The sequence below is a fragment of the Lampetra planeri genome, chromosome 30 (genome assembly GCF_965212315.1).
Source record: "Lampetra planeri chromosome 30, kcLamPlan1.2.h2, whole genome shotgun sequence".
Classification (NCBI taxonomy): domain Eukaryota; kingdom Metazoa; phylum Chordata; class Hyperoartia; order Petromyzontiformes; family Petromyzontidae; genus Lampetra; species Lampetra planeri.
This window is the reverse complement of record NC_136136.1, coordinates 118,183-139,030: the sequence shown is the minus strand read 5'-3', so window position 1 is coordinate 139,030 and position 20,848 is coordinate 118,183. Positions and strand designations below refer to the sequence as shown.

At 46.5% G+C, this 20,848-nt stretch overlaps 1 protein-coding gene and 1 non-coding gene across 9 annotated transcripts in view; one reads left to right on the top strand and one right to left on the bottom strand.

Annotated features, from left to right (window-relative positions):
• LOC144728751 (signal-induced proliferation-associated 1-like protein 1) overlaps positions 1 to 20,848 on the top strand; it is a 150,661-nt gene that overhangs the window by 49,324 nt on the left and 80,489 nt on the right. For 7 of the 8 annotated variants that reach the window (XM_078608367.1, XM_078608362.1, XM_078608360.1 and 4 more), the window contains exon 2: positions 20,503 to 20,670. In XM_078608367.1, the coding sequence (XP_078464493.1) occupies positions 20,618 to 20,670 (53 nt within the window). In that variant the 5' untranslated portion in view covers positions 20,503 to 20,617. Of the gene's footprint in view, positions 1 to 20,502; positions 20,671 to 20,848 lie in introns of those variants that run through there. The other variant, XM_078608364.1, reaches the window with a different exon arrangement.
• Positions 7,351 to 7,439, bottom strand: LOC144728999 (U6atac minor spliceosomal RNA). Its single transcript, XR_013587610.1, has one exon. It is a non-coding gene; the product is annotated as a U6atac minor spliceosomal RNA (small nuclear RNA).

Sequence of the window (20,848 nt, the reverse complement as noted above, 5' to 3'; positions counted from 1 at the left end):
TGGACGCGCAATTCAACCTACGCCAGTGGAAGCAGGTGACGGCCTGGACGGGGAGCCCCAAAGTCGAAGGTGGTGCCACCGGGTGGGATCCGTCCAAAGCCGTCTATGTACGGAACGAGAAGGGGCCTGAGGAGCTGGCGGTAACATCGACCCAGTGGCCTGCTCGAGGGGGAGCGGAATTGCGCTCGGGCCCACCGTTGCGGGCTCGGCAAGATAGAGGGGGTGCCGGACGACGAGCCGACTCGTCGTGCTTCCACTGCGGCCGTCGGGGGCACTTCGCCAGGGAGTGTTGGGGTCGCTCTCGGCCGCCGTTCCAGCCGGAGGCCCCTGCCGGGAACGCGACGCGGGAAAATCCACCACGACAGCTGTGATCCTGCCGGACACAGGGATTCCTGCACCGGGTGGGCCTACCACGGCGACGGGGACACTTGACCCCGCTGCCCTTCCAACCCCGCCGCGGGTGCAGTTGCAGGAGGCCCCGATGACGGGCCTCTCTGGGGAACGAGACGCTGGGAATGACAGGCCTCCACCAGCGGCGGACGGTTCTGGTTCCGCCGCTCCTAAAACCCTGTCCAGATCACGGTCGGTGCGGGGGCCGGGCCCCGTGCAGGACGGGCCGGCGACCCGCACTCGTTCAAAGTCCCTTCCCTTTCGTTAATTGTTGTTGTTCTAATCTCCGTTGTGTCTTGTGAGTCCTGACTGTTATGTTTTGCTCGCATTATTATTGTTCTGTTGCAGCCGGGGACGGCTGGCTTTTTCATCAGGGGGGGGGTCATGTAATGCGAGCATAAACAGGGTGGTTGTTGGCCTCCGCGCCAATCACGCGGGCCGGAGCATTGGGGGGCGTAGCCGGGTCGATGGAGCGTGTGGGAGGAGCCACTGCTCATCTCGGCTCCAATGGGAGACGGGGGCAGTACGGGAAGGAGGAGTCAGGGGTCACGTGATGGGAAGGATATAAGGGGAGAGCCGGAAGAGATCGGGAGTTGGAACGGAGCGAGAATAGGGGAAGCCACGCTGGGCAGTGGGGGAGATGGCGCCATCTGCCACGTGGTGGAGCGGCGCCATCTGCCACGTGGGGTGCGTGGGGTAGACAGGGCTAGCAGAGTGTGCGGGGCACACGTGGCTAGTGAGTGACTAGCAGAGTGTGCGGGGCACACGTGGCTTTTGAGTGACTAGCCGAGTGTGCGGGGCACACGTGGCTAGTGAGTGACTAGCGGAGTGTGTGGGGCACACGGAGAGAGCGGAGCGGCCACACGGAGCGTGCGCGGGGCGCGCACGGAGTCTGCGCAGGTCCGGACCAGCGGGGTGTGATACGAAGAACCTAAATAAACGACACAGCGGAGACCAAGAAAGCCTGACCGAGTCGTTTATTACATATAGATAGAAGTTCAGTTAACCACCTCATTCAATCACCCCAAACAGGACCAACCTGAAGAAACAATTATATCATCCAAGCATATATGTAAGAAGTGAAAAAACTTTGTAGAATCTCAAACGTCTTTTTCAGAACATGTTTCTTGTGCCTCATTTAAGCTTTCACAGGCAAATAAAATACATTGTTATTGGTACACTGAGGTGCACGTGCACTGGTGCTAGCAAGTAAGCTTCAGCAGTGCCCGTTGGAGGCGCAGTGATTATATTATCACTGCTCACGTGCACATCACGGCAAACCGGCTCCACGTGCGGTGGTGGCGCACCGCCCCCACCACACGCCAGTTGGAGTCACGCTGTTGGCAAGGTATTTATTTGCTGCCCCCCCTTACCCATGCAGCCACTGCCCCCCCGCCTCCCGCCTCATTGTTCTTTGTCCTCGTATTTTTGTAGCGCACACTGTACCGGTGTCTGGCGGTGGTCTTGAATGGCGATCGTTGTTTTATACAATGCAAGGGGCCTTCTAAGACTTGGGGTGGAGCGGTTGGCACAGTGCTTAGAGCACGGTGGCAACCTCGCTCTGAACCCGGCGCCTGAAGTTCGATTCCTCGGCCTGACATCAGTGGCGAGTGATGTCTGAACCGGTCTTGGGCAAGTTTATTAAATCCCGCCCCCCACCACCCCCCGCACCACCTGTGCCCACCGAGGAGTATAAATGGTTAAACCGCAGTTAGTCAATCGGCAGGTCACGCGTGTGGTGGGGTACACTGAATACTCCCACCTCTTCCAAGACGTGTGGCCAGCGTGGAAGTGTCAGCCAAAAATAGAGTGGCCTCTCTACCCTCTTCACCAATCGGCACCAACCGGGTCTGGTGTAGGATGGTCAAACGATCCCCTAAAGTCAACGGCATTGGGAGGCCTTCATCCCAGCAGTGTGGATCTATAAAGGGGCTGTAAAATGTTTCCATAACCATAAGACTCAAGATGCCAAACTTTGCCACCTTGAAATAGAGAAAACACTGGAATACAAACGGAAGAATTTTGACTTAAAACTTTCGTGACTGCAGGAATTCATATTCTTTGGTTATTTCGGTAAAGTCACATAAAACAAAATAAAGTAAATAAACAAATAAAAGACACTCTTGACAGAAAAAATGTCTATATCTAATTGGGAACATATAGATAACATGACTGCTTCATCAGCTGCTACAATGTCAGCTAAATGTAAAGATAACCTGATTTCCAAGTTCAACCTCCTTTCACACATTAAGAAAGCTAGACGTTGACAAGGTTGTTATTAATCTGAGTAATAGCCCAATTTCCAATGGTCTAAAGTCGGTTTTGGGTAAAGGGTTGAACTTCGCAGTCACCCCCAAAGATATACCAGTGGATGACATTATTGCCCAGGTCGATGTAGCTCTTAAGGTGCTTGGGACACATCACTGCAGACGTGACAAGATCTGAAATCTTTACAACCCTCAAAAGTGCTAAGATTCCAGCCAGTAACATCAGTAAGGATGAGCGTTTTGAGTTATCTCAGTTGAAAAAGAGGGATGATATCGTCATCCTCTCAGCCGACAAGGGCAATGCCACAGTCATCATGGACAATACTGTGTACAATCACAAAATTCAGGACCTACTTAATGATGGCAGCTACACAAAAATCAAAAAGAGATCCCACCAGCAACCTCGTTACAAAAACGAATGGTATCATCACTAATTCAGCTTCATTAATTGAACAGACCAAACGGTTTTCCTTAAAACCTTCTGCTGCTCGACCGGCCAGATTATATGGCTTACCAAAAATCCATAAAGAAGGCACACCCCCTTCGTCCCATCGTCTCCACCACTGGCTCACCCACCTACCAGCTACCCGATATCTGTCTAAGACCTTGCAGCCATTCACTGGTAAGACCACCTCTTCTGTACTCAGCTCACCTGGTATCGTCAATTAAGGACATCTCACTGTCCCCAGGTGATTTGATCGTTAGTTTTGATGTAGTTTCTTTGTTCACCAAAGTTCCTGTGCCCGATACAATTGCAATCATTGAAGATTTGGTCCAACAAGGATTGAATGCTGATGTACCGGCCCTGGTGAGACACTGCCTCACCAATACATACTTTACCTGGAATGGAACATTCTACAAACAAACTGAAGGCTCCCCAATGGGTTCTCCCTTATCTCCGGTTGTAGCCAATATTTTCATGGAAAAATTTGAGACGGACGCCATCCAGGCATCCACTCTACGCCCGCCCTTGTGGAAGAGGTACGTGGATAACACGTTTGTCATCTGGCCACATGGCCGACCGGCTCTGAACCAATTCCTCAACCACATCAATTCCATACACCCAGCCATCAAATTCACCATGGAGGTAGAAGAGGATGGCATGCTACCTTTCTTGGATGTCCTAATCAAAAAGCAACCAGATGGCTCAATGTGCCATTCTGTCTACAGGAAAGTAACCCATACTGACGCCTACCTAAAACCTGATTCCTGCCACCATCCATCCCAGAATAATTCCCTCATCAAAATGCTACACCATAGAGCTCAATGTATCTCCGACCATGAACACCTAACCAGTGAACTCAAACACGTACATCAATCTCTCAAGGCGAATGGATATTCTGACTACATAATCCGCAAAGCCATCACCCCAACCGGGAGGAAGGAGCCATCTGAGGATCCAATCAAAACCATCACCTTGCCATACATAGCAGGGGTAACCAAATAGATTTCCAAAATCATGAACAAACACAAAATTCTGGTCCGATTTAACACAGTACATAAAATTCGTGATCTGATCCCACCTGTGAAGGACAAGATTCCTAACATGAAATATCCTGGCGTCTACAAACTAAGCTTTATCTGTGGCAGCAGTTACATTGGGGAAACTAAGCGACATGTCTCGGACCGTGTTCGAGAGCATAAGGCAGATTTGAAACACGGTAGGACCAATACTTCTGCCGTGGCGGATCATTATTTTAATGCGGCTGGCTCACACAAAATGTATTTCTCTAAGACGATGGTACTTTGCAAGCCTACTGGCTATCAACAAAGATTCGTTCGTGAAGCCATCCATATATACAGACACAGACACAATTTCAACCGAGAGGATGGTTATGAACTCGGCAATCATTGGAAAGATGTCATCAACCACTTTGGGTCGTGAGTTGATTTGTGTTTTCTCGTCGGGGGAGCACAGGTCAAGTCATGACTTGATTTGTGTCGTTTTCTTGTTGTCTTGCCCCAGGGCACACGTGCCTCGCCTACTTCGTTCTGACACCGAGGCGTTTTGTGGCACTGCATGTTCCGTGCTTCACATTGGTGCTCTCTGACCCCAGGGCACATATGCCCCGCCCACTTTGTTGTGCCGTAGGAGCTCTTGTGCCACGCCCATTTTTTAAACCTTTTTAAACGGTTGCCTTAGGTGACCATCTCCCTCTTTCCTCCTGAAGACGAGTGCTTGTGTAATGATCGAAACGTTGTGGTTTTTATTTTTTATTTTATTTATTTTATTTTTTATCACTGAAAGAACCAAGAATAAGTCTACATTATAGACTGCCAATACGCTCATTCAGGTTAAGAACCAGGCTACAGTCTACATTAATGTTTTTTTATTTTCATCATTTTTTATTCACTTTATTATTATTTTTCTATCTACGTGACTACCGAAAGAACCAAAGAATACAAACAGAAGACATTAATAATACAACACAGCGTAGTTCTGTGTTACATCGGCCCTTAGGGACCCTTTATGTTGGCTTATGTTTGACCAGTAAGGACGGGTGGCCGCAGCAGAGTGGAGTGCAGGGCTGGCCACAAGGGGCCCTGAATATAAAACACTGGCGAGTGCTGTATTTTCAATTCCACAATAAAATAACTCTGCGCCCAGTCTCGTCATATTTCGGAAGCCAAATCAGGAGTGAGCCTCGTTGATACTTAGCTGGGAGACTGCTGGCAATACCAGGTGTTGTAGGCTTGAGCTGTGGGGTGTTTAGGATATGGCAGTACAGCAATGGATCCTTTTCATATATCTGTGTGGGGCTGTGATTGTTAACCCCTCATACTCGTGGGTTTTCTCTGGACACTCCACTTTATTTCCAAATGCCAAATATTTATAAATGGCATTATTTTAAACCTGGATTGAAAAATAATTTATTTAGAACTGCTTTTTGTGTTTAGTTTGTTGTCCTTCCCCCGCACCTCCGATTAGCATGGCTGGTTACAGACGGTAGAAAGAAGTGCAACATACATATATACAAACATTTTCAAAACATTAACATGCAGGACTCTCCTGAAAATTTGTCTTAAGGCTCGGTGTGTCTTTCCTGAATAAACAAGGGCGCTAATTGATTAGCTTTATGAGCAGAGTTTGTCTGAATACAACTGTCGGCCATGGCAGAACACGTGTGCCAACAGGGGCACTCAATTGACTTGATAATGTTGAAGTTCTGTGCAAACTAGTTACTACTGGCCAAGACTAATTCGAGATTCCATTGAAATTGAGAGAAATACAAATATCATTTTAACCGCTTGGACAGCTACAGGCTTAGTGCGGCCTGGAAGCGTATTATTAAGTAATACATCTTACAATTACAATTCTTTATAGAGGAAACACATACGAATTAACTGATTACTAATCTATTATATAATTACAATAACCCCTCCTCCGCCTCTGATCTCTGCACCTGATTGGGTTCAGTGATGACATCGTCCTGCTCTATTTCAGACCGGAAGCTGGTGGATTGCTTCACTATTCTGGCAAATCGCCCAATGATGCTGGATGTAATTACCAGCGAAACATCGTACTACTCAAATTGTAAATGTTGTGGATTTACTCTCCAACACACCGGTGGGCTGAAGTAGTAACTATTTGGTGTGTTGTTTACGTGACAAATCCCTTCCTAATTGGCTGTGTCGGGTGGTGGAGGGTTACGACACATTTATACTTATGCGATCTAACCCAAAAACCTTTATTATAAATAATAACTTGTTTAAATGTGTAATGTAGTAACTCGGCGGGAGACGACTTCACGGGTAACACACTCTTTATTTTACCAAACTCGTTCACAGGTGACTAACACCTACTTTGTATCTCGGGTGACAACCACCCACTTAGTATCTCGGGTGACAAACACCCACTTAGTATCTCGGGTGACAAACACCCACTTAGCTACCCTGGCGACTAACGCCCACTGAGCTACTCGGGTGACCAACACCCACTTAGCTACTCGGCGACTAACGCCCACTGAGCTACTCGGGTGACCAACACCCACTTAGCTACTCGGCGACTAACGCCTCTGAGCTACTCGGGTGACCAACACCCACTTAGCTACCCTGGCGACTAACGCCCACTGAGCTACTCGGGACACTCCCTGCCCGGGGTGTCCGTCTTGACTGTGGGTCCCCAGCCCGACCCACGTGGGCGTCGGACCCTGGGTCCCACAGTCTCGCCCCCGAGCCACACAGGGCCCCGGTCCCCACAAGGACGGCGGGACTAGGGGTCTCGGGGCACTAGGTCTTCAGCTCCGTCTTCTGGTCTTCAACTGGGTAACTTCTCCCCGAGTGCTCTCGCGCGTCCCCCTTTATACCCCACCTGCGGACGTCGCTGCGAGCACCCATCCTATTCGACCAATCACTGGGCGCTGGCTACGATCCTGTTTTCCCACATCTCAGCGTGCCCCAGCACCCACGCCGCGCCGCCCCGTCATCTGTCACTCCCGGCGCGCGCGTCCACACCACGCCCACAACGCGTGCCCAACCCCGCACCTCGCGCCGCCCCGTGATCCATCACTGTCACAGTCGGCGCACGTCAACACCACCACTACAAATGCATGCCTATATAGATCACCATACATTAATGGGGATTACCTGTGCGAAGACAATAACAGGTACTGCTATATTCTTGGTTCTTTCGTTAAAGTCACGTAGAAGGGAAATGATAAAATAATACAAATATCAAACAATAAAAATTCTCACAAAAACATGGTTAGATGCCACGAAGTCGGTGGCAATGCCTTGACCATATGTGTTGTGAAGACGACAAGGGTCTCTTCCGTCCTTATCCTTTTTCTGTGAGAATTTGTATTGGTTTATATTTGTATTATTTTATCATTTCCCTTCTACGTAATTTTACCGAAAGAACCAAGAATATAGCAGTACCTGTTATTGTCTTCGCACAGGTAATCCCCATTGATGTATGGTGATCTGTATAGGCATGCATTTAAACAAGTTATTATTTATAATAAAGGTTTTTGGGTTAGATCGCATAAGTATAGCCAAGTGGTAACACTCGGTCACCACACACTCCTCACCTGCCTGACCCTCTCACGAGACACTCACCATCCAGGTGACACCTGACACACTCATCAGACACTCACCAGTCACCTATGACAGGCAAATTCAGCGGCGTCCTTAGAATGGAATGGGCTGCTCTCTAGTTACCCTGTACAAGAAGAGTTTAGTTTTAATCTTGATCTTTGGCAAAATGCATTTGCGTGAGTGCTGGGTAGCACTGTGTTGGTTTTTAGCTGTGCTGTGTGCTTATGAGAAGGATATTTGCTTAAGAACTTTACTCATACTCCCCTGGCCCACACGCCTCTACACTCCAGCAATGTGAAGGCTGCATTGCGGCAACATCACTATGGAGTCACGGTGTGCTGGAGACGTCCAACTGGCTGGCAGTGAGGTGGTGCCTAATAATAGGGGGGCGTTCCCCTTTTTTCTGGCAACAAAACTGAAACCTTTTTACAAGGAATCGCGTGTGCATTAACCACAATGCTTGTGGTCAAAATGCAAACAAAAAACACACTCGAATGGAGTGCTTTCTAACCACATTGCAATCCTGCTCAATGACAGGTAAAGGACCTTGATGATGAGTATTATGATCGTTATTAAACTTAAGCAGAGCTCGCTCGTGCCGATGGCATTGACCCAGATGTCGGTGCTTCATTACTGCCCCGCGCCTGCATTGCCGCCAAGGACTCCAAGGAGCTGCTGTTAAGATTGGGTCACGTACTGGTAAACACACGAGAATCAAACGTTGAGCGTCAAGGCCTTTTAAACCGCCGACCCCAGCACCGCCTACACCCCACTCCTTTCTGCCTCCACAAATGTACTCTTGGCCAAACAGCAGGGTCGGCCTCTAAACGCCCACCCAGCCCTAATTACGTCCACCTGCGCTGCTGCCAGACTCCCCAGCTCAATCCTCGACCTTGTTTCAAACGTTTCTCAGCCGCTTGTCCGGATTTCAGAGATTTTAACAAGTGTAACGTTACCGCCGAGCGGATGCTGTTTTTACAGCGACCCATTTTTGTTGTTGTTAATTTTCGTCAGATGATATAATAGACATATGGTTATTGTTATTGCTTAAAACAGTTTGTTAATAAATTAGGGAGGGAGAAATATTCTTTATATATATAGAGTCTCATAATCTCATTCTGGAGTGAGTGCACTTCACAATGTTGCCTTCAATGAGCTCCTTTGTCGCTGAGTCATGCACACGAAGTTCCACGGAGGATGTGCACCATGATCTCATTATGCGGTCGGCGTGGGCCGCATTGTCACGGTGAAGGCGATTGGGCCGCAGCTGCCACCCCTCTTGCACCATCTCGATCGCCCGTGACAACTGTGTGCCAAATCTAGCGCCGCTGCGCGAACCCGAAAATTCGGCATGGCCAGCCAGATTCATTAATAGTAAAGTTGATATCGATGGTAATTAATCACTCGTTTATCCAGGAAATTCACACTGAGACCTCAAGAATATTTTTCGGGAGGATTCTCTATTGGGATGTTGGATCAATGCCATTGACATTGTTGTATGTATTTGGCTATGGGGGGAAACCGGAGAACCCAGAGGGAATCCATACAGAACAAGTAGAGGAATGTACAAATCGAATTTGGTTCTTTGTTGCTGATGATGAAATAGGCACTCAGTTATTGTTGGTGCTTAAAAGAGGCTATTGACAAAATTGGGGGAAAAAATATCTTAATATAGTGTCAAATTATTTAATTTCACAATCCTACTGGCAGACTAATGCTTGTTTGCAGGCCAGTGCTGCAGCAGGGCATTTAAATGGTTGAGATGAGATTGCTTTTAGTTACTGTGGCAATGTAAGCGACCTATGAATGCAAAGTTGTTCAATCTCTTTGACAAATGGTGGCACATGTTACCCGAGTTAGATCCTGGGCACAGCTAACATCAATGGCAAATAGTGCCTGAACTTGTCCTGGGCTTTTCCAAGGTTAGCATCCGCCTAAAATTACACACCTTGTGTGGTCTGCAGACAAAGGTGCACTGGGGATATTAAGGTAGCCACATGCGATGAAAGTCATACCATCCACATTGTGTGCTGTGCCATTCTTAATAGGTGCTTTCTATCAGCACTTGCCATTTGAGGCTTCTAAAGCTAAGGATATTGATATTTGTATGTATGCTGTAAGTGGGAAGTGGTGCTGTCGTAGCTCACACAGTGGCTACAATTCAATAAGCCGGGTTCAAATTTGGCCATGATCCATTTGATCCACAACAAACATCATCTGAACCTTGTTTGGATGTTCATTTGAGGAGTGGCATAGCTATCGAGTGTACAGGCGGTGCAACTGCACCAGGTACCCCGGGCTGGAGGGGGGAGAATTGTACACGGGGCACCATTTAAGTCCTTGTACCAGGGCCCGTGCCAACCACACTACGCCACCGTCCTCGACTCAAACATGGTTTAATTCCCTGAGGAGGTGTATGGTGAACATGAGCCACACTGCCCCAACCACCCCACCGAGTGGCCTAGTGGCCATAATAGGCGGATGCTAAGTGCACTTGTCGTAGTCGTTGATCCAGGCTAATGGGCAGGCTTTGTCTTTATTCGTTCAAAGTCATAGCAAAATGATACGTCCGGATGTGGGCAATATGCAGACACTGATGTGATATACACAACGTGGTATTAAATCAAGATGGAGTTTTTCCCAAAATATGTTTTATATCCCTTGTAACTTATGTCAAACCCTTCTGAGAAAATCTTCATGCTATGTCCATAAAGAAAGGCTGATGTTCATGTCTGTTTAACAGCAGATATATTACATTCAGGGGCTAAACGTTTAGCGAGAAAGAACACCCCTCCCCCCCACTGTCAACCTCGGAAAGCAGTCTTCGCCAGCTACCTGTGCCATATGATCAAGCTATTTGCTGCTGGTCTAGAGGAAGATTGTGCCCCCTCTAATATTTGGAAATTAGTCCAGCACCCCCCCTCTCACTTCTCAAAGCTTCCACCACGCAAATGGAATTCCTCGGGTATGCCTTTATTAGGACATGATGTTATACATGGGTGTCGGTGGCCACAGGACTCTTCTAGTTCATGACATCACCATACTCTCTGGTTCTTTCGGTAAAGTCACGTAGATAGAAAAAATTACAAAAGAAAACACGACGTTTCAGTCGCAACAAAAGCGTCCGTCTTCAGGTGAGAAAATGATTTGCTGTTGTGAATTCATATATGCACGGGAGGACGGGAGGGGGGGGGAGGAGTTTTGTCGAGTCATAGCAGTTTAAACTTGACGTGGTTAATCACGTCCTTCTAATTATTGCTCAATCTGAATCCATCTTCTCGATTAAAGTTTTGTCTGTGTTTGTATATCTGGATGGCTTCATGAAAAAATCTCTGATGGTACCACAAGGGTGTGCAAAGCACCTTGGTCTCGAAGAAAACAATGTCATGCGTGCCCACAGCATTGAAACAATGATCTGCCACCGCCGAGGTGTTGATTGTCACGGCGAATATTTTCATGGAGAAATTTGAGACAGATGCCATCCAGACATCCACCCGACATCCTTCCTTGTGGAAGAGATACATAGTTGACATGTTCGTCATCTGGCCACATGGCCTGATGGCACTAAACCACATCAATTCCATACAGCCATCTTTCAAATTCACCATGAAGTGGAAAACCATGGCAAGCTACCATACCTGGATGTTTTGATCGAGAAGAGACCTGATGGCTCGTTGGGACATTCTGTCTACAGGAAAGCCACCCACACGGATTCGTATCTAAAGCCTGACTCCCACCACCATCCAGCCCAGAAGAATTCCCTCATTAAAACACTGCATCTCCGACCAGCACCACCTAGCCAGTGAGCTTGAGCATGTACGCTAGGCTCTCAGGAGGAACAGATATTCTGACCGCACAATCCGCAAAGCTGCATCCCCAACCATGGGTAGAGAACCATCTGAGGACCCAATCAAAACCATCACCTTGCCATACATAGCAGGGGTTACCAAAAGGATTTCCAAAATCTTGAACAAACACAAGATTCAAGTTCGGTTCAATACAGTACACAAAATCCGTGATTTGATCCCATCGGTGAAGGATGCGATTCCGGACATGCAATGTCCTGGTGTCTATAAGCTGAGTTGCGTCTGCGGCAGCAGTTACATTGGTGAAACGAAGCGACGTGTCTCTGAACGGGTTCACGAACACAAAGCGGATTTGAAACACGGCGGACCCAAATCTATGGCAGTGGTGGATCATTGTTTAAACGCTGTGGGCACACATTGTTTTCTCTGAGACCAAGGTGCTCTGCAAACCCTCGGGCTACCATCAGAGATTTGTTTACGAAGCCATCCAGATATACAAACACAGACAAAACTTTAATCTAGAAGATGGATTCAGATTGAGCAATCATTGGAAGGATGTGATTAACCACGTCAAGTTTTAACTGCTATGATTTTCACTCACCCACCCGTGTCGTCTTGGTTTCCGGTTACTAATTCAAGCTCATTGACATGCTAATTTCTCCAGCCCCACCCGTCCCTGCACGCCACAAACCCTCCCCTCCTCTCTCCCCTGTGAACTCCTGCAGCCACGACTCGACGAAACTCCCCCCCCCCTTTCCCAATTAACTAACTTTGGCGGATTTGGCCCGTGACAACCAGCACACATGGCCGACGTGGATTCATGCAACTGTGCTCAATTAGCGCAATTCCCGCTCGATGCAAAGTAGCGACGCTCAGATTGTGGGATGAAAACTTTGGATCCCTTGTGGGAAGTCGGAGATTTGGCCGACAATCAATAGAGTCGAGTGTTCAACAGCTTTGTCAATCATGACACATGGTGCTAAAAGAATCATTATTTTACATAAAAGCGGATGCGAATGTTATTAATTATGTGGTAGGAATCTCGGGTCTGCAAATCAGGAGGTTGTGAGTGCAAACCCCAGACAGGAGTGTTGACTGGCTATCATTCCTCTGGGGTTGGTGAAATAGGTACCGCTCTGATTTGCCCCTTGCATTGGAGTATGGGATTTTCTACCACTGGCTCAGAGAGGTGTGTGCAAGAGATGTGTGCTGCAGCGGGAAACTCGTTTTACTTATTGGGTTTTTATTTTATTTGAATCCACTACCTTCATTTCCTGTTTGATATTACAATATATATGCCCTCTTGTAATATAGTAAACTAAACCTTGGGTGTATTGAAACTTCTTGGCAGGATATATAATTCATGCATAGATGTATATACTCAGCATTCCAATATTCTACAAAGATGCCCTTGAAAAATAGATTGGGATTTTTTTTATTTTTCTGTCCTTGCAAAGAAAATGTTTTATCGTAATATTGAGGCTTTCGAGTAAAATATTTTCTGCCCAGATTTCATAATTCAAATATATTAATACTAGGGTCTATGCATTGTGTATTGTAGGTAAAATACAATTTATAACATTTACTGTGAGAGTAACATACAATACAACAGGGCGGAGTGGTGGCGCATTGGTTAGCTCTATGCTTTATGAACCAAGCGACCTGTTTGATTCCCGCTGCAGATAAAATCATCTCCGAGTGATATCTGAATCGGTCCCAGGATATCTCCCTCCTTCACCAACCCACACTGACCAACGTGGTGAAGTATGGCTTAACCACTGCCCCTTGACCTGCAATAGTTTGACAAATCGCATTTAAACAACACGTTCAACAGACCTTATATCAATAAACTGTCCTGTCAGTCAACTGCATGTGCAGCTGCCGATAAACACGAATAACGAGGGAGTCATTTGTTGCTGCTTCCAGAGGTGCCTCATATACGCAGCGCACGCCTGGATGACTGGGTTCATTGGCTTCACTTTCTGGGGGTCACATTTGGGGGGCCCTCCGAGCGGCATCATCAGTCATCGTAAAATCCATCATTATTTACACCTTCATCAACTCTGCATTCATTATCACCGCCGCCATCTTCGTGCACAGGGACCATCGCCACTATCATTGTCATCACCCTGGTCGCCGACACCGTTGAGTCTCGGTGTTGCGCGACTTCTGGAGACACGGTGCCACATCCCCTTGTCCAGTGCATAAACGTAGAGGCTCGCTTTGTGGGCCAGCCTGTCTGGTTTGTACTATTTACTCGCTTTAGTGGGCTGTGTAGGGTCACACTCGACAGTGCATAAAGCATCGGCTCCATTAGCACCGCTTGGTGTAAGTTATTTGATTTGTCCGACTTTTACCATCATGCTGGAACACACTGGACTGTTCTTCCAAAGCAGCGTTGGCACGTGACATACACATGGTGATCCATTTATAGACACCCCACCGATTTCTAATGACCCCTCTCTCTTCCTTCTCAACAGTTGACTGAATATTGCGTGAATGATGCCTACGTATCTTAGAGGAGAGCATCCACAGATCTAATGTGCCTACCCTTGAGATTGGTGCGAGACGTATAGAGGCTTCACAATAAAACATTGCGGTATCTTTAAGTGTTGCTCATTATTTTAGTAGGGTATCTATAAATGGACCACCCTGCATATCCGTGATTGTGTATATTCCAGTGGTACATGCGGTAAGTTGAATATGCCGCTGTGTATATTCTGCATATACTTTGTATGCACCCAACTGTGCGTGGTTGTGCCTGTGTAGCTCTGTTTACATAACCGAGTCTCTTACATTGATTTTCCCCATTGAAGCGTATGCACCCAACTAAAGGGTTTATCTGGTTATATTGTCTGTCCCATCCTTGTATTCGTCTGCCGCTGTTAGTCTGCTTATCAGTGTCTTTGGCCTTGCTGTGCATGCATTGTCCCTGCGGTTTTGTTTGTCTACGGATCTCCCGAGCGTGCATTCACCACCCTCTCAGCTTTAATACCACCACCATTCGTGCTGTGTTTGCTCTGGCCTTGTGATGTATATATTGCTCTGTTTGTCTCTGTCTCGTTCAGTCTGGATTTAGCTCTCTGCGCACTTCACGCGGTTCGTTCCCGTGTATCTCTTTACAGCTGTCTGCTGCGGATAACTTGATATGCACCAACACGAGAGATGTGTTAAGCATCATAACACAGAGGGTCTGTCGGCGCGCATTAGTGAAAACCTTGCACTTGATTTATTTGATCAAAAAAATGTCGTCGCTGAAACAATGCACTGAGCGAGCGTGTGGCATAGTAATGTGACAAAGACGTGAATTGAACCTAATGGTGGGATTGTTTTTCTAGACCTCTGTTAGACGAATAAACAGTCATGGTGAATATAAAAGGATCGCAAGGCGAGTTGTTATGATTAATGTAAATTAAAGTGGGGCTTATCGTATGCTCCACGAGTTCCAGAAATTGTTTTCAACATTCCCCACCCCGTATAGATTCAAAACATCTATCGTCCTTGGTGGTGGGGGGAGGGGTGGCTCTCAACATCCATTCAACCACAAACAACCCCTCTCGCCATGCCAGTCTGTTCACATTGCTTTTACATGAGTGGAATTGTTTGGATACGAATGCATCTGGAGATTATTGGCACGTAAGACCACATCGGTTCATCGATTCAGATCGATTCTTGTGCTTGCGACACATCCTTCGAATCCTGCCTGTGAGACTTGGTAATTTCACCATTTGGGCAAATAACAATGTTTGCAAATGATATATTAATGGAATTGTATGGTCTCTAAGCAGGTCAACGAAGGCATTATAATCATATTTAATATTATACAATTACGTTGACTTTGATGAATAATCCTTACAATGTAGTATTTTAAAAACCCAATCAATTATTTGGTTGAGACTCTTTTTGATCATTTTAGTATCAATACTCATTGTGTTATTCTTAATAACAATCCTGGAATTAAAATTACTCATTGGAAAGTTTCAATCCAGAATCCAAAGGCACGAGAAATGCAAAACTTCAGTCAAATTGAACCATAAGCAAAATTCAAACAGTTAATATCACGCTATACATAGCCAACTGCACTAATCAGAGGTGCAGGGTGAAGGACAACAAATTAAACACAAAATCCATTCTAAAGAATTGAGTTTTCAATCAAAATTTTAAAACGTGCATAGCTCCAGTGGCTTCCGAATGTCGGAAGGAAGGCTCTCGCGGCTTGCAGTATCGTCTCACACATCACAATACGAGCACAGGCTCCCCTCCTCACGCTCTGGAATGTGACCCCTGCCTTGCCAGCTGAAGCTGGGCTACCAGAAGATGGCTCTCGTGGCTTGACGGTTGTCTGTCAGCAGCTGTCACTCTCAGCAGGACCACTCTGAGTAGGGAGCCCACTTTGGTCGAGAATCAGCTGCCCGTGAACGTGATACTATTATACAGTAATTTACATAATACACATCTCCAATAATAATGGCAACAATGTATCGTGTCGTGGCGATGCATCCATTCATCGGTTCATAGGCAAATAATAGGCTCGTGTTGCTTTTATAAGAATAGAGTAAACCAAGCTGTACGAATGAGACTTGTAAAATGGGGAATGTCACGAGTGGTTCTGCGGAGGCTCCTGAGGCCTTCGCCGCATCTCGCAGTGGGCCTGCCCAAGCCCCACTTTTACGTTTCTTAACCGCGTAAACATTTCGTCTTTCCGTCTCTCAATGCGAATCCTAGCATGCATTTCTTCATGCTGCTTCATGCACTTTTTCAGTTTTGTTTCATTTTTGTCATCTTTGTGCCAACGGCAGAGTTGCTAGATCGTTGGTTGAGGAAATAAAATGTCACGCTATACATAGATTTTTCCTCACTTGATACAGTAAATTTAGCTGTGACGGTCCCACCTGATGACGGAGACTTGTGTTGCCTCCGAAACGTCGTGATTTATTATTTTATTTCTATTATTATTTTTAGTATTTTATTTTTACCTACGGGACTTTACCGAAAAAACCTAAGAGTATGAATCCTTGCAGTCACGAAAGCTTCAAATCTAGTCGAAAAAATGTCAAAACGTAATACGGCCAGAGCTCTTAATGCCACCACACCTCGCCGTCACTTCCTTCCTTGTGCCAGGTGTCAGCTCTTGGGCAGTTGATACCAGACCTCCAGGGTATGTATGCTCTTATATATTATGCTCCTGTCCAGGCCATGAGTCTCAAGACAACATAGTTCTTAGTTACAAAGTATCTGTATGTATGTTGAACCTCTTTCGCACCATACGTATACAACCGTGCTAATTGGGGGTCTGCATGCAACCGCACCTCAAAACGCCCAACAAGTAAGAGGGGCATGGTCATTGAGTGGCACTTGAAAGGTTGGAGCGTTTTTTGCCGTTCTTATTTTTTGTAAAAAAAATTGAGGTGGTAAGGAGGCTGCAGGGCAAAGGGGGAATTGAGACAGAGGTAAAGTAGAGAGGTCCGGAGGAAAACTCCTAAAAGTAATGAGTGAGTCGGCCATTGGCAGAGGAGAAGATGGGCTTCTTGAACCTGGGCTTGAGCAGAGGAAGGAGACGTCGTGGAAGTTTATCCATCCAGCAGCGTCATCAGCTCCGGGTTCGGAGGTCGTCGGCCAACGTGTGACAGAACTTCCTCTCTGTGCTTGCCATGATGAGCCGAGTCTGCATCTCAATGTCGTCCCTCGACCGTGTCGTCCCGCCACGGGAGTGTACCGCGCAGACACCGTGCGACCTGGACTCGCGCCGCTCACGCTGCGGCGTATGAGGGCTTGCACCGCGGCGCTCAACCAGGCGCGAGGATCAACACGGGAGCGACGCGCATCCGTCTGTAACTCACCGCTTGCAAGCGATGAGCCTTTGGGGGGGACACGAGCTTGGCACTTGTAAGACGGGTGTAATTTAATCCACGAGGAATTGTGAAGTTTAAAAGGCCGGCCAGCAAATGAGTTCCTAGAATACCGATGCCAAAAATACTGTACCGGTCAAACGAGTCTAACAAAGCACTCGGAGGTTTAAGATGGGCTTATAAGTACGTCTCCCGTGAAATGTTTCATTTTCTTTCTTAAAAATTTACATTTGTGTACGGTATCAATTCAATGTCAGAGTTCTTCGGTGTGTCTCGAGGTTTTACCGCGTGTTGTTGTGAATTTAGTTCATGAAGAAGCTCCCAGCACATGGTAGCGAAACATCAGACATCGCACCAAACAATGCTCGGTACAACCCGAAAATATATCGGAGAGCTGTGTATAGCAACAACTTTCACAGCAGCAAAATCAAAGTTTATCTTGCTCGGTCACCTGGGGGATGCTGCTCATCTCTACTGACTTACCTCGAGCCAGTAGCAGACATTCTACATTCTGATGGTGGGGGTCAGTCTGTCCCTATATTACAAAATCACTGTAAACACGTATCAAAGTGGTGCTTATTTGTACTTGAACTCGCAAACTTCAGCGCCGTTACCACCACGTCGGTCCCGTTGGTTCTTTTAGAAATGACTAACAGCAAGTTCACTCTAGTTATTTCCACCATTTGGCAGTGAGTAGTACGACGTGTATCAATGCATCTATTCACGACAAGATAAATGTTGTTATTGTGTCGTCTATTCATGGGTTAAAATGAATTCTCACGCCCAGGAAGTACGCTTAGAATCACGCGTGCCACTATCGATTATTTGCAATTTATGCAAATGATTTGTTTGTTCACTTCACGCTGACGAAGCGAAGCGGAACAAACAAGAATGAACCTCTGAGACAAACAATATGAACAAGGCCGTGCTAATGAGACAAGAGAATCCATTATTTGAATCAAACCGTGACTCCATATCATGACACTTAATCAAAACGTGGCAAGGATGAATCATTTCACTCTTCTCTAATGGTTCCAACACCGACAGATGTACGCAAAGCCAAGTTTCAGATTGGGCATGCTGCGATATATATTTTTTTCGAGTCAAAATTGGACCAAGATACCGAGATTTATTTTAATTGGATTTCAGAAATCTCTGAACAGTTTCTTGTTACCGCCAGCGGTTTATGTGAACGTGTAAATGCCGATAAAAACCTCGGGTTCATTCTGAGTGCCGTCTTCTAACGGAATAAGTATTTTTTTTTAAACGAATTAATTAATTTGCATTTATACTTTCATTTGTTTTACACACCCAGGTGTATTTGTGGGACATGGAACTTTGGCACTGTGGTTAGCACGCCGCGTCATATGGACTTGATTAACCTCAGCAGTTCAATTCCCGGCAATGACTAACGTCGGTTGAAAGTGATATCTGAGCCATTCTTGGGCCCAAACTGCACTGACCAGCGTAGTGAAGTATGGACAAACAACCCCCGTGACCATCCAGCGTAGTGAAGTCTTCATCCAGCAGTGAATCGACAAAGGGCTGTAAATTATCCAATTATTTGGTTTGCATGATTTTACATTATAAATCACATGTGTCTCGTGGCACATATGAACGTTTTTCACTGAAACTCTGAAAAGTCAACAGACAAACACCAAAGTGAGTGAGTGAGGCAGTTATTGAGCTAAAACGCACCCGACAAAAACCTTCTGACCTCGCTGTGATTCGCTCACCGTTAGTACGGTTTCCACGGCAACACTCAATTACAGCCTCCCCCAAGGCAGTCTAGAAAGGGGAATAGCGAGGGGAGGGCCGTGTTGCTGCCTCCCCCCGTGGTCATTCCTCCCTCGTCCCCAGCAGGCCCCGTGTACAGCGCAGGCGCCCGCTCCTGCAGATGGGCACGATCGTAACTTCAAATCGGTCCATCGCATCATCGATTAAGACTTCCCTCTGGCGCCCTCGCTCCGTCCTGCGAGCAATGAGGTGGTACAAGATTGCTGAATCTCTCTGCCCCCGCTCGCCAGCTGCGCGCCCATCAAGCCAGCATCAGCTGTTGTTGTCGGGGGCTAATTGCTGCTCTTTGCCGAGTGGTGCCACCTAAATTTTTAATCGCGATTGTCGCCATTGCCATCATCCGCGTGGAAATTATTGCCCGACAGCAATTTTGTTGGCCCGGAGAGACCCATCCCATCGAGCCCGAGCGGGACGTCCAGACGACCTGAGTGACACCACACGGTCTTTAAGAGTGAGCTTTCAATACAGGACGACGTTATTGTCAACGTGAATGTTCACTTGTCATCACGCGGCACGCTTTATTGGATGACATTGCCCCTGTTGTAGCTTGCTTATATGCGGAAGAGGTTGGATTTGTAAAATCTTTGTGTAAGGGGTGAGTGCTACGATGGCTTCGGCCACTTGACCTGTTTATCTATGTGTCTTATGTCAAAAATAAGAGTGCGTTTTGTGAGGATATTCTTTTTTTACAGAGCTGATAAACAGAGCAGGCGAGTGGGAAAGTTTCTTTGAGGTTGTTTGTGTGCATTGCTGCCTCTCATGATGCAGTTGTACCAGTTCCCAGCACTGTTGGTATTTATACGAAGCTTTTGTGGATCTAATAATATAATGGCAGTTATTAATGTTGACTTTTTAAAAAGACTAATTAATTGTAGATTTGAAGTTTTCGTGACTGCAAGGATCCATACTCTTTGGTTCTTTCAGTAAAGTCACGTAGATGAAAAAAAAATTATAATAATAATAAATAAATACATAAAAATGAAAATAACTCAATTAAATCACGACGTTTCGGAAGCAACACAAGTGGACTCCAGCAAATTTTTTCTTACTGTGGCTGTCCTACTCGATGACTGAGGCTTGTGTTGCTTCCGAAACGTCGTGGTTTAATTTAGTTATTTTTATTTTATTATTATTTTTATTTTCATCTATGTGACTTTACCGAAAGAACCAAAGAGTAAAGACTAATTAATTTCACGCATCCACAGTCACTAGTCGCATGCGTACGAGCAGCACATGTGCGTGCATGCCTTGCGTTCACATGCCACGATGATGTACGTCGTGTGTGATCTGCCTTGGTGTACATTCATTGAACGCATTAAGGTTGTTAACAGTCCTCCGTTTATTTTGTTTTCACAGAGGGAATTAAAGCACGTGGATCATGACTGCACAAGCAAGTTTCACCCAAACAACGTGGAACAACGTTTTTTTTTAAACGCATTGAAAAGGCTACCACAGTAAAATTTACGACTCCATGAATTTGCCATCCCTTCAAAGGCAGCTGGGACAGTCGCACGGCGTGGAGAGGTGAGCTATGGGCGATCCTTAGTGTAGGCTGCCCTGCCTTGTGCCCCTGAGTAGGTGGCAAACTTTAACTTCCTGTGCTGTGCTGGTTACAATGAAGGGCCGCCGGAATCCGTCGCAGCATCTGTGAGCAATCGTACTTGAATGCATTATTGAACACGCAGGAAGAGAGCACACGGAG